Source organism: Ambystoma mexicanum, chromosome 3p (genome assembly GCF_040938575.1).
Source record: "Ambystoma mexicanum isolate Mex_15411 chromosome 3p, UKY_AmexF1_1, whole genome shotgun sequence".
NCBI classification, from domain to species: Eukaryota; Metazoa; Chordata; class Amphibia; order Caudata; family Ambystomatidae; genus Ambystoma; species Ambystoma mexicanum.
This window is the reverse complement of record NC_090925.1, coordinates 344,203,853-344,231,039: the sequence shown is the minus strand read 5'-3', so window position 1 is coordinate 344,231,039 and position 27,187 is coordinate 344,203,853. Positions and strand designations below refer to the sequence as shown.

The 27,187-nt window shown below is 46.8% G+C and overlaps 1 protein-coding gene across 1 annotated transcript in view; it reads left to right on the top strand.

The window, feature by feature from the left end:
* RBCK1 (RANBP2-type and C3HC4-type zinc finger containing 1) overlaps positions 1–27,187 on the top strand; it is a 629,308-nt gene that overhangs the window by 122,983 nt on the left and 479,138 nt on the right. The window contains exons 3-5 of the mRNA XM_069650952.1: positions 21,125–21,269; positions 22,209–22,302; positions 24,733–24,931. Of these exons, the coding sequence (XP_069507053.1) occupies positions 21,125–21,269; positions 22,209–22,302; positions 24,733–24,931 (438 nt within the window). The remainder of the gene's footprint in view (positions 1–21,124; positions 21,270–22,208; positions 22,303–24,732; positions 24,932–27,187) is intronic.

Here is a 27,187-nt window from a genome sequence, read left to right as displayed (position 1 = left end):
TTGTGTCAAAAAGGACCTTGCCTTCTTTTTCTCGCCATTTTCTGTTTGTGAGGTCTTTCTTGCATTTTACTTTGTCCGTTGAGATAGGTTTGAGCACTTTGTCTTGCCTTTGGCGGGCTTCAGCCCTGAAGCTCGCCCCTGGCTCCAGTATGTCTAGAAGGACAGGATGTGAGGGAGGTTCCCGAAACGCCGTTGTCTCTAGGAATGCCTGAATGCAACTAGTCCTGATTGGCTGGCAAGCAGCCACCCTGCTGTGTGATTGACAGCCTAGACTGTGCATGAATGGGAAAAACCTGCTCAAAAGGCGAGGGTTTTGGGACTACAAGCAGAGTCCACCACTGGGATAAACACCCGACGAAGAAACCGTGAATGAAGCTTGCTGCAACCTCATGGACCTTTGAATTGCTCGGTGAAGCCCTGCTGCTGTGCTGAAATACATTTTCACCTCGACAGAGAAGCTCCTCCGGAACAACATCTCCCCTTGGGTTAGTGGGACCAACACACCCTGAGACGAACTCCACTGGATCGCCTTCCCCGACTGGCTGTGCTTCTTCGTTGGTGTAGGAACCCAATGGCAGGGGTCGTGAATCTGTAGTCGAGTGCAACGCTGCCGTGGAACGAATCTGGCTAGAATCTCCGGGAGACTCCTAAGGGCCATGGTGAAGCAGGACCTCCCGATCCAGAGTGCAGGACCGAGCGAGCAAAGAGAGTCCAACCGGTATCCAAGATCCGCTATGGTACTGTTTGCAAAGCGCTGAAACTGCAAAGTGCCGCTGAACCGAAAATAGCCCGCAGCTGCTGACGACCTCCAAAGTACCACAGCAGGAGCCCTCCAGACGTCCTCCCTCTTGTCCCCACGACTGAAGCTCAGGAACAAGGGTCTGCACCACTGTAGCAAGACAGAATCCATCTGGACCACTCTTCTTCAAACTAGACTTACTGTTTAGGCTTGGGCTACTTACCTTATTGCCTTGTTGCCGTGCTCTTCTCAGTTGGGATCTGCTGTGGCTTACCTTCTAGAGTTGATTCCAACTCTTTTCACAGGCTTAACAGCCTGTGACCATACAAGTGATTTTTCTTTAACAAACTCTCTAACTTTGTGCAAGACATTTTGATCTGAGAAGTGCAACAGATCCCTAGACTGTGTCCCAATTGACTTTGGCTGTCCTGGCTCCCTGAAGACTCTTCTAATCAATTGACTTTGATACTGTGTGTTTAGTTTTGTTTATTTGTATCGCGCATCGAACCCTGGGGTAACTGGGCGCCATACTTTAAGTAAGTGCAGGTTGATCAGTAGGTGGACGGATGATACAATACGAGAGGAAAGAACAGTACAAGTGGGTCAATATATGGAACGCTAGATGTTACAGTTTAGACATCCATAACTGGCTGACAGTGTTACATATAGAGATACACAAGGTTGAGCAGGCAGATACGTTTATTGCAGAGTAAATTGGGCGTCCGTTTAGTAGTTCTTGTCGAAGAGCCAGCTCTTTACTTTGGCTCTGAAGGTACAGAACGAAGGTCCTGCTCTGATGGTGAGGAGGAGGGCGTTCTAGTATTCAGCGGCTAATACAGGGAAACTAGTTCCTCCCGCTCTTTTTAGTTTGAACCTCGGGATGGTGAAGCAGTGCGAGTACAGAGCTCTGGTTGATCTGGCTGGCTGATGTTTGGTGAATTTGTCTGATAGATACTTAGGGGCAGAGTTAGTCAGGAGTTTGTCTAACCTTTGTCCCTCATAAGTGGTAGCTTGTTGTATACTGTTACTGCAGGGAAAGGCTTATCTAGATTTCATTGGAAGATTTAGTTGTCCTCAAATCTACTGAGGAACTGCCTAACCTTTTTCCTTCTCTAACCTTTCCTTTCTGCAACCTCAGAATCTGCAAACTAGTGTGATATATAAATGCCATTACTGTCGTTTTGATTGAAGTCACCTCAGGGTGTAGGAATTGTGTATGAAGCATATCCAAAGAGTATCCACTAACCTCTTGTGATTCTGAAGTGATTTTAAAGTATATTTACATTATTACGACTTGCCTTTTTAAAGAATGCTTATTTAAAAATTGGTATTAAATAAATAACTATTTATACCTGAAACCTTGAATGTAAGTGTTACTTGGTTACTTGTATTTATGGATTTCATTTGTACAGGTCACAAATGAAAGTGTGGCTGCTCAGTCACACTAGCAACTTGTGTAGTACAGACCTATACCAAAAGGTGGGTTACCTAATACCAAGCAGGGCTGGCTTTAGAGGCAGCACTGCCCTGGGCGAATTGGCATCCCCCACGTGCGCCCTTGGTCGACAGGGAGAGAGGCGGGGCAGGAGCACCACATCTGTTTTGTGCCTCCCTGCTCCGGCGCCTCGCAGGGGCTTAATCAATGGTATAGTGCGCTCGTGCATGGTAATGCATGAACGCCCTATTCCAATGAAAACCACCTGGCTCCCTATTCACATGACGATTACCTCCCTGGCTCCCACCTCGGAGCAGGGAGGTAATCGTCATGTGAATAGGGTGCCCTATTTTTATTTAATTCGCCCAACCGCTGCAGACACATTTAAAACAAAAGGGCACCTGCCGTACCTTTTAGCAAAACGCCAGCTTGGGGGAGCCCATAAAAGACTCCCCCGACGTGGTGGGGGTGGGCTAATGCCACCCTGGGGGGGCATGGCTTCCCTGGCGGACGCCTGGCCCACCCCGCCCCCCAAGACCTGATCTGATACCAAGCAGATAAATGTTGTGTAGTCTCACACAGTGTTACTCCACCAGTTCTTACCTAACACTTCTTAAAGTCAGGCAGCCGGTAGCTGCGGGCCCCCAAGAGCTTGGGGCCCTGGGTGATGGCACATACTGCCCATGCCTCGGCCCGGTACTGGGTGTGGGGGTGTCTGGGAGGGAAGGAGGTGGCGCACTGTACTACCGTCTGGCCCCTGGTGGTTGCTTTTTCTTAAAGGGTGATGCCTGGGCTTTATAAAAATTATCAAAGCAACTAAATGTGTCTGTTATCTTTAAATCCAATCACTTGGCTATTCTCACCTTGCGTATTGCGCTAACTGTGCCCAACGCTGGACAACCCATGGGATTGAATAGGGGAAGCGGGGGGGGCACAACCTCCAAGTTTGCCCCACCCAGTTTCAGAATTGGCCCCTTCCATCACTAGTTAGCGATTGTGCTTGGCCAGCGTCCGACATCACCATAACTGCTGAACCCATATGCTTGCATTAGTAATGGCCGAACCCCAAACCCTCACCCATAATGATAGGCTCACAACTTGTTTCAAGTGTTGGCAATAAAAGGCCGTAGGATTTTATTGTACAGATAAGGGTTATGACAATAACAGTATCACATATCATGATGGTATCATACTTTTGGGCACCGAGTCCTGAGATTACCCCCTCGGACCCGTGCCGCCACACACGGGCAGGTTGCCGGCTGACCGTGTTCCCGCAAGAGTATGCCCTAGAGACAGCCCCTGTGAGCAAGTGTTGTATTGATTTCCAAAAAGAAATGCCCCATGCCCTGGCTAGACAGGTGGGTGCCGTCGTGGAGAAAAAGGTCTGGGTTGCCTAGCGTAATGGCTGGGTGTTTTATGAAACCCAGTCCTCTTGTCATACATAATCTCTCTATAGTCCTGTTCAGTTTTCTTCGGGATATGTCAATAGATTTGTAGCAGTTGGCCCCTAGCCATTTCTTTCTTGGTAAGATGATTGAGAAATATATTTCGGTACCCCTCCAGTTGTGCGAAATGCCTGCTAGAGAGGAGCAAATTTCTTCGCATAGGATGCGTCTAGCTGTGTTGACTAGGTCGTTGCCCCCTAGATGGATGATCAGGAATTCTGGTGGGTCCCTGTATGTCACCAGTTCCGCTAATGTTTCGTGGATGTCCGCCCAACGTAGGCCTCTGTATCCCCACCATGAGGTAACGGTGTTTCTGAAAGGTGGCCCTTCTTTGGTCTCTTCTGCCCATCTGCCTGTCCTGAAAATGAATGAGTGGCCAACTATCCATGCTGATCGGAGTGTGGTCCTCAATTCGCTTGTTGTTCCTGTGGTGTTGGGAATGAGGGAAAAGCAAGACAATTGTGAGGGTGGATGGCTATATCGGTTGCAGTCTGATATATCTTTTATAACCGTCTGACTTCCATCCCCCTATGTTTTTTAGTAGTTGCGGTGCTAAACCTCCTTGCCATGCTGCGATGGCGGCATCTATCCTGAAGGAATGAGTGCCGAAATGTTTGGGATCCCACCCTGCTCTGCTGATTGCTTTCATCAGCACTCCTTTGAATTGGTAGCGGCTTAGGGCTGATGTATCCTTGCGGATTCAAAAATTCCCCCCCCCCCCACTTTGGGTCGTTGTGCGTAATAGAGGTTGGTGATGTACACTGGGCAGTTTGTTGCTTCGTCGATGCAACAAATATTGATGGTTCTTTTTGCACCTGTTTTCGACTGTTGCATTTCTATATTAACACTCTCTTGCCTCACCCTGATTTCCATGAGGCCCAGGCCGTTTGTGGCCTTGGTGCTGGAAGCGATGAGTTCTCCTACCCGAAAAGCCCCAAAGTAGGCTAGGAAAAAGGCTGTTTTAAATAACATTATCTTGTATGGATGCCAGCATATGGCTCCCAAATGGCTTGTTATCTGTACCAGTTTGCTGAAATCAAGGGGACGGCGGGTGTCCACTTGCGGACCCTCTAATCTGCCCCATCCCTTCATTGCATAAGAGATGAGGGCGTTCTGGGTGGGGTCTGAATCGCCCCGTATTTTTGTAAAGTATGAAATTGCCACAGGTGTCTTTTAGCCCAATCCCTTTTGAAACCTTGTTCTCGAGCCCATTTTAAAAATACTTCTATATCTTTAATCGTTATTAGTTCTACATGGTTTACACCTGTGGCTTTAAATACTGTTTGCAAACACTTGCTGTACTGTGTTGCCGTGGTGCTTGCCACCGCCCTCTCTGTCATCTCCGTTAGGAAGCCTGTGAGGTTGTTGGCACCGGTGTTGATGTGTCTGATTCTTGTTGGGCATCCCAGCCTAGGTTCTCTGGCGCTGGCATTGATGCCAATGTATTGCTGGCACCCCTTTTATAGGTGCCTGCTTTGTATTGGTCATCCCGGCCTGCACTCTCTGGTGCTGGCGTTGATGCCAATGTGTTGCTCGCACCCCTTTTAGAGGTGCCTGGTGTTCGTTGGGCATCCCGGCCTGGGCTCTCTGGCGCTGGCGTTGATGCCAATGTGTTGCTGGCACCCCTTTTAGAGTTGCCTGCTTTGTATTGGTCATCCCCGCCTGCACTCTCTGGTGCTGGCGTTGATGCCGATGTGTTGTTGGCACCCGTTTTAGAGGTGCCTGGTTTTCGTTGGGCATCCCGGCCTGTGCTCTCTGGCGTTGGCGTTGATGTCGTTATTCTTGTCTTCCCATTATTGCCCAGCATTCTGCTGGTATTGGCGTCATCTGTTCTTGGGCGTGCAGCGCTAGCTCTCGGAATCTTGTCCACTGGAAACGAGATAAGGCATCAGCAATGTTATTATCTGCCCCTGCAATGTGCTTCGCTTTGAGTACAACGTTTCCTTGTAGCGTGACTGATGTGATGGCACGTAAAACTTTTAATACTAAAGGGCATTTCGTAGACCTTTTGTTTATGGAGCCCACTACAGCCAAGTTGTCACACCAGATCAAAAGTTCCGTGTTCGCTAGTCGCCTGCCCCAGATGTGTAATGTTAGCCAGATGGGGAATATTTCTAGTAGGGTGATGTTTTTTGTCCACCCTGCTGTTTGCCATGAATTGGGCCAGTATCCTGCCACCCATTTAGAGTCTAGTATGGCTCCGAACCCCTTGCTTCCAGCTGCGTCGGTGTATAGGACTCTGTTTGACCGGGTATTTAAAGGCGTTCGCCAAAGTAAAGACCCGTTGAAATCTCTGAGGAATTTTCCCCATGTTTCCAGGTCCTGTTTCACCTCTCTGCCTAGCCGGATATGCAAGTGTGGTTTGGTGAGTGATTTGATTTTGAACTCCAGGCTTCTGGAAAATATCCTAACTTGAGGTATTATTTTGGATGCGAAGTTGAGGCTGCCTGCTAAGGATTGTATTTCCTTTACAGTCCCCTTTTCTCTCCTTATCAGGTTTTGTATTTTTGCCAGGAGTTCTGATATTTTTGTTTTGGGGATTCTTCAGAGCCCCTTTGCTGAGTCTATTTCGATGCCCAGGAAAATGATGTTTGTGTCTGGTTTTGTGGTTTTTTCCCCTCGCTAGGGGAATTCCCCACTGAACGGCCCTGTGCTCCAGTTTTGCTAAAGCCCGGCCGCATTCTTCTGAGTTTGGTGGCCCTATGACCATTGAATCGTCTAGGTAATGTACTACTTTTGTCCCCGGTCTCTGCTTTAGGAAAGCCCATTGAAAAAAGGAACTGAATTGTTTGAATAGTGCACAGGATACTGCGCACCCCATGGGGAGGCATCTATCTACGTAGAATTTGTTGTTAAATGTGAAACCTAGCCACTGCTGTGACTCTGGGTGGACTGCCAAGAGTCTGAAAGCAGATTCGATGTCCAGCTTGGCCATCAAGGCGTTTCTGCCGCACTCTTGTATGAGCCTTACCGCCTCTTGGAAATGCGTGTAAGATACAGCAGATTCCGTGTGTGGGATGCCGTCGTTTAAAGACTGGCCTTTGGGGTAGGATAGGTGTTGGATTAGTCTCATTTTCCCGGGTTCTTTTTTGGGGACCAGGCCTAGTGGGGATATTAAAAAATCCTTTAGGGGCATGGCGTCCCAGGGACCTGCTACCCTGCCCAGTTGCAGTTCTTTCTTGATTTTGGTTTCCACTATCTGGGGGTTGTCCCTGGCTGACTTTAGGTTCATCGGGATGTATCGTGACCCAGTGCCCTTGAATGGGATGAAAAACCATTTGGTGAAACCCTGCGATATTAACCTGCTGGTTTCCTTGTCTGGGAAGCTGTCTAAGGCGTCCCTAAAATTGCCCGGGTTGATGGGCGTTCATCCTGGTTCTAAAACTGGGATATCATTCTTTCTTGGCTGGGAGTTTGGTGCAGTTGCTTGCTGCGTGGTCGCCATTGCAGTTTGTGCAGGCATGCTTGTACCAGCATTCTTTGCCCCAGGTACACTGGTTTTTCCCAAAATTTCTGCTTGGGATGTTTGACTTGCCAGCCTGCTGTTTGTTCAGTCTGTGGGTATTATTTTTAGCCGCCCAAGGCTGCTCCCCTTTTTTGGATTTATCATTGTAATGGGATTTGCTTACTTGTGAATTTTTGCTATTTTTGGAAGAAAATTGCATGGTATCTTCTTCCTGGGGAGGTTCGGCGTTGAGGGTGTATAAGTCGTTCTGGACTTCATCCCACTCAATGGCCGGCCGTTCGGACATGCTCCCCCTAAATCTGATGTCGTATGCAAGCCATGTCTTCCCCCTCTGCGTTACTTTTACTTCCCTTATTTTATCAACGTATGCCCAGATCTTCCTACCCTCCGTGGGGAATTTTTCTTCATATATTGTTGCTAAAATGGCAAAGGCCTGTAACCAGTTGTCCCAGTTTTGTTCGACCTGGGCGTTTCTGGCAATAGCTTTTTCTTCTATTTTTTTGGGGTCTCTAAAAGCGTCTTTCCCTTTGCGCTGTGCGTCTATTAAGGAAAAGATTTCTATACATTCTTTGGCCCATATGGCTTCTTTTTTTGTGGTATCAATGTTCCATGCCAGGCATCTTTTGTATCTATTTAAAATCTCTGTTTGGAAAGATTTCATTTTTTGTTCTAATTGCGCATTACAGATTATTACAATGTCAGTTGTACTGCTACTGCTGCCGGGTGTCCCTGTCGCGCCCGTGTTGTCTGTGCCTGGCGTTGTCCATGCTTTTAGGGCACCTGTTGGATCAGTTGCTGGAGTTGTGGAGGCTGTTGTATTTATAGCTGTGGGCGCTATTGTCAACTGCTGTACTTGTTGTGAAGGGATTGCTATCGGTAGTGTTAGGGGTGGGTTGACAACCGTTATAGTAGGTTCTATTGTGATGGGGGATTGAGGCCCCAGGTTCCCTTGTGGGCGGGGTCTGTTTCCCCCTTATTTCTACCATTAGTTGCTGTAATTCCGCGACATTCTCGCATAGTTTTGACAATTTTTGGTACCTTTTCTGGCATCTTCGGATATTTTTCTCTTTTTTAATGGTGCAGAAACCTCGTCGTGGCTGGGTGGGCTGTTGATTCCTTCCCTGGGTAGGCCGTACATGTTTTCTCTGACCCATGCCCATCCGTAGTGCTCTGCCGCTTCAATGGCTGCTAGCAGTTGTGGTGATTTGGGCTTCTATGCCGATGTTGGGGGTGCCCGTGTTTTCCGTTTGGGCCCCATGTTTTTCTATGCCTGCTGTAAAGTGTTGAAATCGGAGGCCGTCCGCGCTGTGTTGTTAGAGTGCCGCTTCTCTTTCGTTCGCACTGGTTTTGGCGATGATTCCGCAGCATGCGTCTTTGTTTGTTTTGATTTGGACACGCTCGCCTCTCGCTTTTTGTTCTATAAAGAGAATGTTGATGTTGGCCGCGTCCGCGCTGGCCGTTCGGTTGCCGCTTCTTCCTTCGTTAAAGCTGCATACATTACTTTGAACAGTACAATGCTCAGGAAGGAAAAAGACACTGCGATGTACAGCGAACTTCAAAGATTTGCTAAAGAAGCAAGAAGATTTGGAAGACACTGAGTAAACAGTGAACCTCCTGTTTGCTTGGGTCCCCATTCAGGGTCCACAAACAGATCGTGTTTACTCTGAGCATGCTGCTCGCTTTTATAGGACCCAGCGAAGCCCTGGGTCTTTGTTGTGTATGTGTTGGGGGCTGCTGTTGTCTCGCAGCCCCCGGTCGGATAGCCGACTCTCTGACCCCCTCGTGGGGGCAGATCTTTGAACCTGGGCCCTGCCTGATGGTTGTTTTCCTTATGGCGCTTAGCACCTTGCTGTTTGGAGGAAGGGTGCGGTGACTGTTCGCACCTTACCCTTCCGTGGCTTTTGTGCTGCCGAGACTGCGTGTATCCGAAACTGGGTGGGAAGGAGAGGAGCAGGTGCGGGGGGTTGGAGCTGCCCCTCTCCCAGCTGCCGATGGTAACAGCAGTTACCCTGCCTCGCTTGTGGGATGCCCATGCAGCATTGCCCAGAATAGGTTTTAAGCTAGCCTGCCATGGGTGCTTGGAGTTGGTGAATAGGTATGTGCTGTACACGCACACCCGCTGTAACTTTGCTTTTTTTCATGGTATGGCTGCATAGCCTTTGGCTAGCCAACCTGCCCTACGTGTGTGCAGAGGTCACCTTTACGTATAAGGTGAGCTGTAATTCCGGATTTGGGCCGCTTTGGGAAGGCTTCCTTTGCCCTTCAGAAACGCGACTGTCCCACGATTTTATGCTTTAAGCCGGGGTCCAGACAATATTGTGTGGGTTTGTGTTTTTTGTTGTTGGTGTTTTAAAATCAGGCCTAGTTTTGCTGAAACGGTGGAGGCGAGTTTGGAGATGTAAAAAATACAGAAGGACGACGCCTCCTAAATGAATCTACTCTTGTGGCCATTAAGGGAACTTCTACTTAAACAACTTGAGAGCCCGGGTGTGCAGCTATTGACGTGCACGTTTTCTTTTAGTGCTCTATTGATTTTAAAGATCCACAAGTATGCAATTAGAAAACACTACATAGAAACGTGAAGAAAAATGTTAACACCACTGTCTGAAACTAAAAATATGTTTTGCTTTAAGCAAGTGCCTACCATTGAAAATGATGTGTGGCTGTGGATGGTACGGTCTCACAGATCTTAAAGTTGAACTACATTGGTAAGGAGTTATGTGCAAAAAGAAAACCATTGTTGCAGTTTATGGTGTGTGTGACAATAATATGTGGCTTGCCTCCAAATACAGAGTCAAATTAGACAGTAAAGACTAATTGTCAATACTTTCCGATAAGGCTGTCCATGTTACTCAAAGTTCCAAGATGCGTGTGTGTGTACACTGAGCTGTGCAATCCACTACCTTGACTGTCTCACAGGTGCCTTGCTTCTGTTTCAAAAGTTTCTTTCTGAGAAATGAGCTTTTTGTACAGTGCTTCGTACAGAATTCACAAAGCTTCTAAGTGCTGTGTGAGTTTGCGAGCCCATCAAACTTCCGGCCTGGTACAACCTACTGTCCCAGCACCAAGGTCAAACAGTGCATCAGCAACCCAACTCAATGAACCTGGCAGCATGGCTCCTGAGGTCATAGAGTTTGGACATCTCACTTTACCACAGAGGTGTATGGACATCCTAAAGGAATCTAGGAAACCAAACACAAGGCACTGCTACTTTGACAAGTGGAAGAGATTCGTTATCTGGTGCCAGAGTAAACAAATCAACCCACAATTCCGCCATGCACCCATCTGCCTTTGCCACCATCTCACCAATGAACTGCACCCCCCTTTTCTCTTACAGAGCAAAGCCCAGCGAGGCCACCAGAAGTGGCAGACAGGCGCGATTCCAAGACTACTTACATTGCAAAATTGTAGTTCTACATGTGTCGGCTTGGTGGCCTGTCACTTGATCTTGATAATGTAGCCACCTGTTCTGCGGAGGGAGCCTGCGGGCGTGGGAACCACATATTGGCTGCCTAGTCTAGATCTGAAGGCGAAGATGCCAAATGCAGTTTTGCAGTGAGGGAGATCTGACAGTAACGAATGGCGCAGTAGAAGGGCGTGGACCGCAGCACCCCTGCACCCCAGCAACAGTAAAAAGAAAACCACTAGTTGATGTAACTTACTTTGTTTCGTTTTTTGTGGAAATACAACTTTTATTCACATCATCCATATCAACAAGACACATTGCTGTTTAAAATACTAACCATGAGCAGATCAGTTTGTCAATGTTAGCCTATGCCCAATGCTCCGTGATTGCTGGCGTTTATGCTGCCCTCTGATTGATTGAATTCTGGTACATGTAGTACTGCATTTTATACTAGCAAAATAAAAAAACTACAAATAATGTATAATACAAAATGGTGTGAGCTTAAAAGCTAGGACTTACCAAACACCCATCCTTTACTCAAGACAACTATAGATGAAATAGGAAAATGTGCACTATGGAGCACACAAATTTGAAAACTATGTGAGTGGTAAACATTTCAAAATGCAAGCTACTAGCCAGGCATAAAGTCACTTGCCACTTGTCCCCTTAGTTCTCTGCATGTGCACAACACTCCATTTATTTTTCATCTCTATGTGATCCTGGGTATCGCTCTACCTAAATGGATCTTATTTTCTTTGGCTGCCCCTATAAGTGTTTCTACACAAAATTGTCACACTCCTACGTGGTTTAATAGACTACAGTGTTTGCTCCATGTATAATAAAAGTATTAATTGTTTAGCTGGTGCACATCACATGCTGAATTGCGCCTAGGCTTGATCATTGCTCATACCTGTGGAAGGTAGGGTTTGCACATTATTACATTAAGCAGAGAAATAGCACTGAACAGAAGTCTTTGTACTATTTGTACGTGCCCCTCTCATTCCCCGTGCCACTTATCTTACCTTATCGTAGAGGTCCAGGGCACAAAGCAGCTCCCACGAGTCTTCCCAGCCAGTGCAGTGCCTCCTCAGAAATGGAATACCCCCACCAATAGGATTCAATGAGAGCTATGATTTTCCATTTGCATCCAGTGGTTGAGACGTTTTCCACATGCACTGGAAGAAGAGTGTGGATGACAAAATACGGCTCAATAGCCTCATTGTTGGCAGGGCTGGACTGGGAACCAAACGTGGCCCTGGAAAATGTTTTCCAAAGTGGCCCCATATTTCGCCAAAGGAGCGAGCACATCGCATGAGCTGAACCCTTGTATGAGGGTATGGGAGTACCCCCCAAGTAAATGTTGGAAAGATTTAGTGAAAATGAGTGCATTTAAAGTATGTTTTAAGCATGTATGAGGTGCAAAGACTGGCCTAATGCGGATCATGTAATAGTGACCAGGTTTAGATGTAAGAGGCATTCTTTATCGTGAAGCAAAATTTCTCCTCACAGATGCGCACGAGATGCACGGGGTAGTGCTTCAGCAGAGTGTTCATATGGAGGACATATCTGCCGTGCATTGGGCTTCCTGAGCCCCAAGTGATGCTCATTTGTCTCATACTAGGAACGTGGAAAAGATGTCTGGGTCCATTAAATAAAATGCACATCATTTTCACATCATCAAGAAATGTAGACATGGCAGGGGCACTGCTGAACCCTTGAATAAAAGAGCATGTGATTGGGGACATCTCAGTGGCGACATCACTGGGAAACTTCTAAGCCTTGCCATGGTCTTTGGGCTTCCATTAATTCATCTATATATACAGAGCAATGGGAATTCTAAGGAGAGCTACTGTATATTTGGTGTCAAAGCGCTACTCAGCAGTACTACGGTCTGCAACCTTTGGTTCTCCAGATGTGTTGGACTACAACTCCCATCATCCCCTACCAAGTATAGTAAATTAAAAGGAATCATGGGCCTTGTAGTCCAAAACACCTGGAGAGACGAAGGTTGCAGATCCTGATATGTGCGCTGTATGGACAATACAATCACCTGTCTGCAAGGTAACTATCCTTTTATCAGAACGTAATGGCATGTCGCAGAAAGTCTGCTACATTTTGCTTGGGACAGTATGGGTACTTAACAGGACTACTTTATGTTTAATGGGAATTATTGGTGGTACTTAAGGTAATTCATATTCATTGAAAGCAAAAGATGCAGGCCTTCTACAACATGACTGCTGTGATGGAAACATACATGAACTTCTCAGAAGCACTGGTTTACTTTACCTGGTCAGTAAAGATACATTTCAGCAGGATTGTGACCCTTTGGACAGAAAAGTGAAGGCGTTTTCAGCAGAACTACTATGCTTTGCAATATCCTGGGCTCATACTTTGCAGCAAATTGATAGACTTGGAATGGGAAAGCACAGGAACTTCCGAGCAGGCCTGGTGTACGTTAATGGGCCAGAAATGTCACTGCTGTGAAGGACAACTTTACTCTGACTGAGACAGTACCAACATTGTCAAGCATAACTGCAATACATTGCAAATCCATTACTGGCACGTGTCGGCAGGAGTGATGATGTACTCCAAATTGAAAAGTGTTGCCACCTGTCCCTAGGACTGCCATACTCTGAATGAGGCAGTACTGGTGATTTCTAGCAAGATTCCCATGCTCTGAAAGCAATAGTAACATCACAGCTCAGTAGCACAGCTATATTCAATGTTCAAGTATTGGCACTGATGAGCAATACACCCATGCGCTATGATGGGCAGTAGTACCATGTTGCAGATTACATACTGCAGAATACTAAGGTATTATAACAGGACTATTGTGTACTCTAAAACAGCAAGTCTGAATACAATCTACTACAACTCACCTCCTGCAAGCCTCCACTATAGTACAATTCATTGCTTCGATCCCAGAATTCCCACATTATCACTGCCCTCCCTCACTCCTATCCCAGCACCACAAAACACACTCCCCCTCCACACCCAAAACGCAGTAAATAAAGGGTTTATAAAATCTTCACTGAAGCGACACCTCCTCAAACTAGAGGGAGCATCTTCCAACTACACCGACATTTCATCACCCTCCCTCGCTGGTCTGCAACCAACTACCAACTCTATGGCACATTGTACCCTGTAAATATACAACCCATAGGGAGTCATGTATGATGTGTGTCCTACCAACAGCCGCCCTTCCTCCCCCAGTGTCTCTTACACTGTTACACCCATCATCCATCCACCAGTCAGGTGATCATCACCTCATCCCCTTATATAGGGCATCTGACTCACAATAGACCCATTGACTGCTGGGTCAATGTACCATTCCAGTATTTCTGCTGAAAACACTCTATAGCTGAAATAACTTTCATGAATTTAACATAGTTACCTGCGCAACACACCACAAGGCATTCAGATGAAACACACAACACTAGCCAATCAGCTGTCACGCTGACGAGGCACAGCACAGCCACACTAGAATCACAAAGTCCAAGCATGATGCATGCCAAAATACATCATTAGCCTGTCAAATAACAGCACACAAGCACATAGAGCAAGCACCACTCATGAAGCATGTCGTGTGCAATGTGATGCGCACGACCGCTCAGAGGGCTTCTGCCACACATACTTAGAGTTCATATATAAAAGTGCACAAAATGGATGAGGCTGACCGTCCAGGTGGTAAACCAAAACTGCACACCAGTCCAGACCTTTATACGCCTATCTTGGTGTCAAAGAAGGTGACAGATGCTCATTGTTGCACTACACACCCACCATAAGCCTTGGAAAATATTGCAATAGGAGCTATTTGGGAAGAGACGCTTCATGCATTGTGAGACTCTGTGAAGCCCCCATCATGGAAGGTGTCCAACTTCCTCTGATGGTATCTGCCAATAAGCATATGGCTTCTCATTTGGTATAGCCTTGAATCAGTCCATTACATATTTTCATGACGGCCCATAAATACCCCATGTTATTCCTGTTCACAGCCGCCATTCGGGTAGGTGCTTTTTTGTGTTTTGCAAAATGGTTATCACTGGGCAAACCACCAGACAGCCTAAGCCAGCACAGCAGTGAGTAGGCGGAAAACACACATCATTGTTGTTGATATAGTAGTACATCATGACAAGTGCGACACGTAGATAGAATTGTGAATGTTAGCAAGTACCACATTTAGATAGAATTGTGAACATTAGCCTGCACCGGACCAAGACAGAATTGTGAATGATAGCAAGTATCACATTTAGATAGAATTGTGAATGTTAGCAAGTACCACATTTAGATATAATTGTGAACATTAGCCCGTGCCGGACCCAGACAGAATTGTGAATGATAGCAAGTATCACATTTAGATAGAATTGTGAACATTAGCCTGCGTCACATCTAGACAGGATTGTGAATGTCGGCCAGTGCCACATCTAGATAGAACAGCAAATATTAGCCATTGCCACATCTAGACTGCATTGGAATATTATCAATGCCACATTTAGATAGAATTGTCAATGCTAGCTTGCTTCGCATCTAGACAGGATTTCGAAGGTGGGCCAGTGCCACATTTGGATATAATTGTGAATATTGCGTGCATCACATAAGACAGGGTTGGGAGTTTTAGCCAGTGCGGGATCCAGATAGAAATGTGGAGATATTCACACGCCACACCTAGAAAGAACGTGGAAATGAAGCACATATCACGTCTAGAGAGCGAGGCCAATAAGCAACTCACTAACAATTTCACCCCTCTGCATACACCTCTCAAACTCACACCAAACACAACCCTAAAGCACAACAAACCGCACAAACTTCACTACTCTGCAACAACAAAACAAACCACGCATAGTTTTGCTCAACAGCACTCGCCGGCTACCGACCGGAAAGCACCCCCAAGCTCAGTAAAAGGTGTTAACCGAACTGAACCTGCCAACTGCCCATCACTGCTCACTTGCACTTATCCTGCTCGTTCCCACTAACTCCCCCCATCCCCTTTCCTTTTCAGATCCACCAGAGCGCCAGGGGACCACTCCGGTGGTGACAGTGCACGGTACAAATATCCTTTAACATTAACATGCCTGGGTGGCTCAAGTTTGCTCACATATTAGACACCATATTAAAAGTCAGCTACAGTGCTGAATGTAATGATGCACAGTACTGTCCTGAGACATATGGTGGCTGCTCAATTGCAGGATATGATATGACAGAGGGAGAAGTCATCCCTTGGCATGTGTATTCCACAACAAACACGCACAAGCATGACATACCTACAAACAAAGACACAATCACAAATTATTTGAGGCCCTACTTGGCACACATTGTCACATGAAGTGAAACAGGCATAGTGTGTTCTCAAATGAAGTGGTCAACTTGTAAGCAATAGGCTAGCCAGGCTTTCCATACCCAGGAGCAGGCTCGGACTGGCCTTAGGGCAATGCCCAAACCAAAAACAAAAAATGTGTGGACCAGTTATTTTGGTAAAAGTGTGAAATCAGTATGAGGTCATGTTTCTAATGGACAGGCACAATAATTGGGGATAGTAACTAGCGACAGTTTCCTAAAACAAAATTGAAAAAGATTTGTCGCCATATTTGACCTTTGCCTACCAACTTTCTATTTTGATAAAAGTGGACCACATTTTGGCCCATATGGGCCAGTTTGATGAGTTACTTCACCAGGCCGCTTGTAGTTTGGACCTGTGTTGCTGAATAAATATTCTTTAAAATGCACAATTTGTATCACATTTGATCAAAAATCTCCCCCTTGGGTACTACTCAAACAGCCTGTCACAAAAGGAATGAATAGCCATTTCCAACTGTGGGCCACTTTTTCATTGGTGCCCAAGTCAATTTTATGCCCCAGTCCGACACTGGGGCACAGTCCGAGCCGACGTTCCTGCCGGTGGGCTGCTGCCCTCAGTGTTGGTTTTCTGGTTTGTTAAGTAAAGTGCTATGTCTGTGCTATTGTTACGAGGCATAACCCCGGATGAGGCTAACGGCCATCACCACTCTTGTGCTATCTCTACCTGCCCGCTTTCCAGAAGAATCTGCCCAGATGGCACAAATAGGGTCTCCATAAGAGGAGGCCGGTTTTGTATTAGCACAGCGTCGAATTAATTCACTCCTCCAGATGTATTCCCCCCCTTTCAAAATGTTTTGAAAAGTATATTAGAAAACAATACTTTAAAAACACTGAGCCTGATTTACAAAGTTTTTTCAATTTCAATGGGTGAATCTCATTATCAAACGCTTTGCATATAAAGGACCGTGTTTTTACACCTATGCAAAGACATACCAGCAGTCTTGGGCCGCTGTACGAAACATGGCACGGTCCGAGGCGAGCAATAGCACAGACATAGCAGTAGCACTTTAGCCAGAAAACCATCAGAACCACCTGCCTGTATGGTCCCCAGAATCCGCTAGAGAAATGTCTGCCTCTGGCACGTCTCCACCCTCCCCACAGTTCACATCCCCAGGCTAGTAGCAGTTTATGCTTCATGCACCGTTTTTGTTTCATAATCATACTGAACCTGGCCCTTGGTTGGGTTGGCCTACTTATCTATAATCGGTGTGCTCTGGGATTCAACAATGTTACAGAGAAGCACACACCGTTCCGAAGCTGAGGCTTTCTTTTCTTTGAACAAAGTAAAACGTACATGTATGAGTGCGCAAAATAATTATAAAAGACCCAGACCGAAAATACCCCTTGACAGGAAGTGCACTTTTTTTAAACCGCAGATGCCGTCTTCTCAAGGAAGGCCTACCATGCTCGGGTCTGCCAGTGCTCACTTAATTAAAACAAGAATTATACAACAAGGCAAACATTTCCTCTACCCCGGCAGTTGCAGATGGGTAGTACCTGATGCATTTGTGGCACTTTAGGGTTGTGCAGATTGTTTCTTCTAGCTCCTGTTATGGTATGTTCTTTTCTTTCGGGAATTGAATCATTTATGTCCAGAGAGAACAACAGGTGTTATCTATTGGTTACATTACAATAACCAATGCACCCAATAGACATCATTTAACACACCTAAGCAGTTCCAATGGGAGGTTTACCAAAGTGCCATATCCATGCTCAAAAGTGTTAGTTAGGCCACCCGGCCTTCAACACTGAGGGGAGGACAACGCAGGAGCAGGGCCATCACTGTGCAGCCAGTCTGAGGCAGCAGCTCAGAGTCGGAGATCCTTGGGCAGCCTGGCTGCTCCATCCAGCCCAAGCCAGACAGTCAACATAAGAGTACACTGTACACCTGACCCAGCCACTGCCCACCTGAACCACCACTATCAATTCCAACATGTGAATGTAAACGTGTGGGGAAAAACAAAAAATTCACACGCTGTTCTGGAACCACTACCAAACTCTGTCGTAATCGCACCTGAACGCGAGTGCCACTCGTCGGAAAGCACGGCAGGCCTGCTGCCTGCCAGGGTACGTTTTCTGCCTTTCTGCTGCACCTGCATGTGTGACTGCAAGCACACACCACCCGCCACAGCCTGCAGGCAGGGCATGTGCCCCTCCTCATCATGTGCAGGCGTCGTGTGAGCCCTGTCAGCGTTAGGTCAGCCCAGCATGCTGGGGAAGAAAAGTAATGTGTAGCGCTGCCTGGACAGCCAATTCATTGCGAACCAGTCAGGCTGGCTGGATGTTCGCAATGCGATTAGTTCCTCTGTATCCTTCTTCTTCTTCTTCTTCTTCTTCTTAATTATCGGAGACGTGGGCGGACCCACGCAGGCGCTTCCCCATCCTATAGGATGATGTGCACCGTACCCACTAATTATTATTTGGCTCTATTTAAGCTCACAACTCCTCCCACCTCCCCGTCTGCCTCACAAAATCCAACATCACACTACTCCTCCTCCTGCCTCTCTCCCCATCACCTCCCAGTATAGTCCTCCCACTCAGCTCAGCCACACCCAACGCAGTCAACCGAACCCTCATCAATTCTCTCTCTGCAACATGTCTTTCACACCTAATCAAAAAATGTCCCACCGTTTCAGGCACCCCACACACCGCACAGTCCCTTGATTCACGCTTCCCTATTCGAAATAGACAGTCATTCAGCCCCGCATGACCTATCCTCTACCGATTCAGCATCACCTCCTCCCCCCTCCTCCATTCTGAACTCCCTGCATCCACCTTCACCGACACTTTCCCACGAACACCGAACATCCACCTGCCCTTCACCCCATTCACCCACCTCTCCTGCCACTCATCCATGACCCGTCTCACCATCACAGCCTTGACCTCATCCACACTCAAAGGCAACCTCACATCAATCGCTCCCCTCCTCATACCCTCACCCGCCGCCAGATCCACCAACTCATTTCCCAAAATGCCACTGTGACTGGGAACCCACGCCAACTCCAAATCCATACCCCCGCGCACACACCGATCAATCTTCATCCTAATGTCCAAAATCACATCCTTCCTATCACCATCCCCTGCCACAATCGCCTGTAACCCACTCAATGATTCTGAGAACACCACCACTTTCTCATACCCCAACTCACACACCCTATCAATCACCAATGCAATCGCCACCAACTCAGCCGTACACATAGACATATCATTCGTCAGTCGTCCTATTTTATACTCCCCAATGCTTTCTAGATAATACGCCATTCCCACTCTCCCAGACACAGGATCCTTTGAACCATCCGTAAACACCTTGTATCCTTCCTTTCCTGCCACATACTCTTGACCCAAAGCTATGATCTCACCCCGCATACCTCTCTTCTTCGATACCACATTCGCCAACTCCAAACACACCTTTGGAGATCTCATCATCCACCTCGGCCTTCTCTCCAAATCCGTATCTGTCACAATCATCAAATCACCCACACCCCACTGCACTCCCTTCTCCCACATGTGAAACCCAAAAGTGCCCCCCTTCCTCCTCCACCGATCCCTGTAATAGTCAAACCTCCAATTATACTTCAAACATTCACGCACCGGATGAGCCATACTCTTCGCACTGCACTTCACCCACCATCTCATATTTAACGCATCCCTCCTCAACCCCAATGGCATCTCTCCCACAAGCACCTGAACCGCATTCACTGGAGAGGACCTCATCACACCCGAACACACTCTCAATGCCCTCGCCTGTACCCTATCTAACCGTAACTTCTGACTCGACGTATAACCCACTGACACCTGACACCCAAAATCCATCACACTCAAAATCAACCCCTTATACAGCATTCGTAAACACTTCTGTGGCGCACCCCATTCTTTCCCAGTCACCGCCCGCAACAAATTCAGCCTGCGTTTACACTTATCCACCACACCATCCACTTGCACATTCCAATTCAACTTTCTATCCAGAATCACCCCCAAGTACCGAAACTCTTCCACGCTCTTCACCCTCACACCTTTCAAAACCAAATTCAACTCCTGCTGCACTCTTTTCCTTGAGAACACCATACTCACACTCTTATCCACAGACACCGAGAAACCCCATTTCCCACACCACTCCTCCATGCGTACTATCGCAGCTTGCAACCGTCTCTGTACCAACAACAAACACTGCCCTCTTACCCAGACCACACCATCATCCGCGAAGAAATCCACCTGACACCCAAATCCCGCCAAAGCTCGAATCAACCCATCCACCATTGCATTAAACAGCATCGCACTAATCACACTCCCCTGCGGCGTCCCATTCTCCATCTTCCAAACTTCAGACAGCACCCCCCTCACTCTCACCTGAAATGTCCTATCTGCCAAGAATGCCTTGAGCCACTGAAACATTCTTCCCTTCACACCCATCTCCAACAGTCTCACTAACAACCCTCCCTTCCACACCATATCATACGCCTTCTCCAAATCCAAAAAGAACGCTCCCACCAACTCTCCATCACATAATGCCTCCTCCACCACAGTTACTAATCTCACTAATGGATCAGCCACCGACCGATTCCTCCTGAACCCACTCTGAAAGTCACTCAAACATCCCTCTGTATCCTTCCGCTGTGCCAAAGAGGCCCCAATGCCCCGAGGCCTACCGGGAACGTCCCAGTGGGGCAGTCCAGCCCTGATTATAGGCGTGTAACGGGCCTGTGAAATGCGTTGGGAAGTACCTGTGATGTCATGGTAAGTGACATTACCATACTCAAAAGGTTCCAACATAATGTTCAGCCACCTGGTAAATGTAATGGTTGGCACCTCAGAGTCCGACGCCGTTCTTGTGGCAGCACACAATGGATTTTAAATTCAACTGTGGTCACACACAAAACTCTGAATAAGCGACGTTTGATAGTCACAGTGAAGCTTAGTACAGGCCTGTGCAGGATGGCAGCACACCAAGGCTTAGCACAGGCATGTGGCAGGCACAAGACAGTGTGCAGTGGTGTGGGGATTTGGCAGACACAGTTGAGGACTGGTGAAGGCACGTGTGGCCATATTTTGAGGAGTAGTATAGGCGTGCAGCATTATTTAGTAGCTATGCAAATGGAGGTTTAAGCGTAGCCTCATACAGGCGTGATGTGGCTATTGTAGCATGGTTGAGTGGCAGGCACACTAGCCAAACTGTACAGGCATGTGTGGCAGTAGAGCAAGCATTGATTAGTACAGGCTCAGCCCGGCGCTGCTTCTTGCACTTTGCCTTAGCTGATTCTGATCCTACTTTCACCCATAGCTGAAGAGCTCGCCCTGAGGCTGGCAAAGGCCATCGAGTTGGGGGACAAGGAGACTTCGATCGAGTGTGCAGGACATCTGGCAGAGCTGTGTGCACAGGTGACGGTGCAGCTGAAGCAAGAGGCCTACCCTAAACCGGACATCAAGTAAGTGCAAGACTAAGCATCCGCGTTTCTCTTAATAAGGCCTGCCCATTCTTGCAACTAACATTGTGATTTGCTTTGGGTAAGACTGGCCTGGCTGGCTTCTGACCACAGCAGTGTAAGGCTGATATCCAACACCCGTACTGTGTGAGCCTAGTCTTTGTCAAGTTGTGTGTAAGCGAGTGCTTTCGGCCTCGAGGTGGGTGTTTCAATAAGACACTCGGCGCGTGTGTGTATAAAAGCTGTCTGCCTCAGGTTGCCACCTTATTTATTCCACTTTGCTGCCTAATGATCGCACTGCGTTTTGTTTACTGTCGGAGGAAGGCAAGGCAAGAGCCCAAGGACGTTACTCTATGTGCGCATGTCCAGGTATGCTTGCAGTACCAGTCTCTCTCTCTCCCTCTCCCTCTCTCCTTCCCCCAAGCTCACTAAATGAGCGAGCGTGACAGTGTGTGCACACGCTAGACGTGAGGAAAGAGGAGCTGATCATGTATATGAAAAGCTTTGCACTGCGTTTCTGGTATCCAAATCGACTTATGTATGCGTCACACGTCTGGAGGCACGCTTTCTATTTCTCAAGTATTTGTTCCTTTCACGCTTCTGGAGCCAGGTTGTGTGTTCTGTTCCCAGTCCCTGGGCTTGACCTTTTTCATGGTCAACCTTGAGTCCGGTCTGGCATTGAGTTCTGATTTGTATCTAACGCTCTTCTGGTGTTCTGTGGTGTATTGTTTCAAACGTCTGCTTTGAGCAGACGCCTCACCTGGAGTTGCACTCAGGAGTAATGGCACCCCTTGTGTTCAGGTTGTTTCACATTCGTGTCCTCATCTCGATGCGTAGCCAGAATGTCGAGCTGGGGCTTGACCACATAGTTGAGAGACTGCTCTTGTCTAATGATGTGGCTTTTTGATACGTGTTGCCCTCCCTCCCCTTTCTCTCTTGTAGTCTGCGGGTCAGTGTTGAAGATGCCGGTACGCTGACGGCACTCATCACGCTGAAGGTCCATGCAGATATGACGGTGTCTTCACTCAAGAACCTGGTAAGAACGTGGGCAGAGAATGGGAAAAAATGTGTCCAATGAGAACAGAGCCATGCATGGATAAGCGCCTACACTCAACATTCGTGGTGTTCTTTCAATACAAAAAACAAATCTAGAGTAACATGTTAACAGTATGAGCGAAGATATTGTCATGTGGGATGTGGACCTTACCATTTATCTGGAGAAGATGAGCGTCCGAATGGGAGCCTTTTTTTTTAAATGAGGGTGTCTGTTTTGGCTTGGGGTAGGGTTAATGTTAGTGTGGATATGGGTCAGTGATGACATGGGGATTGGCACTGTTGGCATGGAATGGGTCAACGTTGGCGCTGAGTGGGTCATTAGGGGTGGGAGGTACAGCATTGGAATGGGGGCTGTAGCTCTGTGCACGTGCGGTTGGTCATTTCAAGTCTGGGGTCATTGCTGGCATAGGTGGTCACTGTTGGAACAGGGCAAAGCTGGCATGTAGTGAATCATGTATTGAACAAAAATTGGGAACCCACGCAAAAGACAACGCAGTTTGTTGTCATTATTCATTTGAGTTCATCTTGCACACTTGTATGCACAGGGGTCACAAGAAGAAAAGTAAAAATGTGTCTGAGTATCAACATTTTGTTAATAATACAAAAATAAGTAACTGGTACATATTTATTAACAATACATAACATCTAAACACATTTTTTGTGAAAGTGAGAATGTTTTGAAATAACACACATGTTTGAAAAATTCAAAGAAAAAAGCAGAGAAAATAGAACTCAGAAAAACACAAAAACCAATTCAAACAATCATTTGTACTCCTTTATACTACTCTGAAGTAAATCCAGGATGTCTATTAGTATGCTCCTGGAGTGTTGTTTTTGTTTTTCTGTGTTTTAATGGCATGATCAATAAATTATCATGTCATTTGTCTGCCTACGTGGATGTGACAAATCTAGACAATTTTAGATAGTACTCGTGTATATATTAACGAGCACAAGTACATGTTTCGGCATGTCGGTAATTGTGGCATTCATGTCGAGCCTTCCTCAGGACGGACAAACCTAATGACCCTCTGTACTTCAGACAGGGGTATGCAGAATGTGTGACATTATCTCCAGACACGGAAGTTCCTATAGAGCGGATGGACAAACTCCTCAACAAATGGTGTATCTGATGGTATACACAGCCACTTGCACAACATGCGGAAGCATTTTCCAGCTCGCTGCACGGCGATATGAACCCTGATCACACGTGGATCAAAATCTTTGCGATTTGTCACGCTTAGGAGCACTTCTCCAGCAGATCTTCCGGTTCGGGATAAAGAATCAAGTATCCCACGCCCAGAGGACCAGAAAATAATTGTCTAGATTTGTCACACCCACGTAGGCAGACAAATGACATGATCATTTATTCATCGTGCCATTAAAACACAGAAAAACAAAACACCCCAGGAGCATACTAATAGATATCCTGGATTTACTTCAGAGTAGTATCAAGTCTACTATATAGGAGTACAAATGATTGTTTGAATTGGTTTTTGTGTTTCTATTTTCTCTGCTTTTTTTCTTTGAATTTTACAAGCATTTGTGTTATTTCAAAACATTCTCAATTTCATAAAACATTGGTTTTAGATTGTATGTATTGTTGATAAATATGTACCAGTTACTTATTTTTGTATTATTAACAAAATGTTGATACTCAGACACATTTTTACTTTTCTTCTTGTGACCCCTGTGCATACAAGTGTGCGAGATGAACTCAAATGAATAATGACAACAAACTGCGTTGTCTTTAGCGTGAGTTCCCAATTTTTATTTAATCTTGTATATGGCCCCAAATCCACGCCCATACCACGGGGCGAGCCTATGTTCTGGTGAGAATGTAATGAATCATGGTCAGCGTATGGGCGATGGCTTGCCTACAGAGTTGGTGTTGAAAGGTTATCAGCGATGGCAGATGGTGGGTCATTGTTGGCAAAGTGAGCCCTTGTTATTGTGAGGTCCATATTGATATGGGGTGGCCGTTGCCTTTAAGGGAAATGTCAGTTTTGACATAGGGGTCATGTTGGAAGAGGGTCAACTTTGGCGTGGGGATGGGGGATTGCATTGGTGGGATGGGGTCAGTGTTAGATGGGACTTTGTTGGCATCATAGGGGTGGTATTGTATTTGGTGGCATTGCTAGCATAGGGGATTACTGATGTGGTTTGGTTCTTTGTTGGCGTGGGGATCAATGTTGACATGGAGTAGGAGTTGCCTACAATAAAAGTTCACCCATCTTGTTGAAAAGCATGAAGGTATGAGACCATGTGCGTGATTCAGGTGTGGGCATGAGCTATGTTTGTGCAGTTCTGTCCTTTGTGCACACATGTTGTTGATGTCTGACATGTTCTCTTCTCTATTTCCCACCCCTGCCCTCCCTTTTTTCCACCGCATCCCCATCATTTGTCGGTTTAGGTGTCTAGGGACTATAAGTTTGACCAGAGAGTGCAGCAGTGGGTGATAGGACAGAGACTCCCACGAGATCAAGAGACCCTGCATTACCACGGCATCCGCAGGGATGGAGACACCGCCTACCTCTATATTCTCTCTGCCAAGCAAGCCAAGCTCAGCCCTGAATTATTGGAGAAGGAACAGCACCAACACGTTCTGGAGGGTGAGTTGCCAAGCAGGCAAATTCAAAATATGGAATACAGGTCATTAATAGTTTTTTTTCCACCTGTGCTCGAGTGTTCAAGAACAGTTCTTAGTAGCAGTAGACCACCCTAAAGGGTAACGCAGTATTACTTTGAATATACATGGACATCAACACAGTGGTATTATGAAGATAGAGTTTACATCTCTTAGAAGATAAGTAGGGTGTTGATGCAGTTTACAGGTAAGTCATTTGGGTCCAGAAAATCTCTAATAGCAGTCTTCTTTCATGAACCTACTTGCTAGCGTCAGATGTAACTTTTAAATTATCTGGGCCGTTCAGGTACCACGTTTGATGTATCATGCCACAGTGCTACTTTTGAGCTTGTACTGACTAAATCGAGGTTCAGTCTCTCATAGCAAATCGTGCTGGCTAGGCTTTGAATTTGCTGAGTGGGTTACTGGTGGTAGATATTGTTAAAGATTTGGCCATTGTAATAGATGGGACTTTTGAGATCACACAGGTGCTTTTCCTCATATTGTTTGAATGTTCAAAACCTCTGGAATGTCCATCTGCTGGCAGTCACCACTCCAGTGCCGACTAAATAATAGGTCAATAGTGGCAGTTCCTCTGCACCTGTTGTCCACCAGGAGGACCTGGTGGTGGAGTAGATCTTCTTCAAGCAAGAATGACAGCGGCAGAGCCGCTTGTGATGCTGATGTGCTGAAGTGAGGTTCTGCCAGAGCTGCGGTACGGTGCAGCTGTCCAGTTAATTGACACTGTGGAGAAAACTGTGTCTGACCGAGGCAGTTGAGGTTGGAAGGACTCCTCAAAGTCCCATCATTACTTTTGAGTTTCTTGGGGTTGTAGTGTAGACCTTTTAGTTAGGCTGGCTACCATAGTTGTTGGTCTCTGTTGGTTGCTAGTGATCCCAGTCTCTGGTACTTTCCCTATACAAGTCAGGCCCCTGCAGAGTAGCAATGCAGACTCTGGGGGCTATGGCGAATTGCCCATGTCCATCATTCAAACAAATGCAATTGTGATGTAATGAATGTCATATTTAAACGTTTTTTTGTCGTATTCGTCTACCAACCTGCCCACGCTCGTATTTAATTCTTAGAAGTATGGGCTATGAAGGTTAGAATGAACATGAACTGGCAGTCTTGGAGAGGCATCCATGACGCAGAGTGGCAATGGCATGCAGTGAAATCTGTATCTCACCCATTCTCATAGGCCTTAGTAGTGGGTTTGTGAAGGGGTTCCATGTTGGGCAGGGTTCTGCAACCAGTGGCTCTCCAAATGCTTTGTACTGCCATTCCCAGAATGACTCCCCATTGTCTAAATTGGCTAGAGATGATGGGAGTTGTAGTCAAAACATCAGGAGAGCCAAAGGTGTAGACCCCTGATGCAGGGGCACTATGGGGTTTGTGGTGAGATGCCTGAACTTCCCATCTTAACCTGTGTTAGTAGTGAGCCACTAGGGATGGAGGTGATGCCATAGGAAGATTGGAGGTGGTATCCAGGGACACCGTACCTCCTTTTAGATAACGTGCTCTGTTTGTTCCTGGAGGCCACGCCATGATGTTTGCTGGTCGGCAGTCCAGTGGACTACATTGCTCAGCAGCCCCCTTGCAGTGGAGAAGTGTGTGATGACCTTACATGTAGAGTGTAGGATCACATTCTCCACAAAGAGTCACAGAGAGACATGGTATCATGACTGCAATATCAACCCCACGCACTGCCTCACATCTGGGGACTCCATTACCAGAATTCGCCTTAAAGGAGTGGACCAGCACATACAAATAAAACCCGTGGGGGGTCTCAACGAAATTGCACTCCAGTATCCATACTGTGAGAGATACTACACCCGCCAGCAGAGATACCATGAATTATAGCAAGCTGGTACATACAAAGTAATGCGGAATGCCGCAGAGCTGCTGAAAGCAACAAGGGTTTTCAAGGTGGCGCCACATGCCACATACACGTTATAAGCCACTCACTTGCATGTTAGAGGGAAGGAGATGTAACACCCATTGGGCAATTCAAAAAACAAATCCGTAGGGACCTGGTGGGAGGAAGAGATTATCACAGAGTCTGCCTACTACCAGCGAGGTAGACCAAGGAGCCTAGGATGGACCCAGTTGAATCCCTTTGCACCAGTGTCTCATGGGTATAAATGGAGCAGGACAATTTCCTTCACTGTCTTGTGCCCAGAAGGAGACATACCTACTGATGCTCCTTGGATGCAAAGGAAGGCTGTTGGATGATGGACTCCCA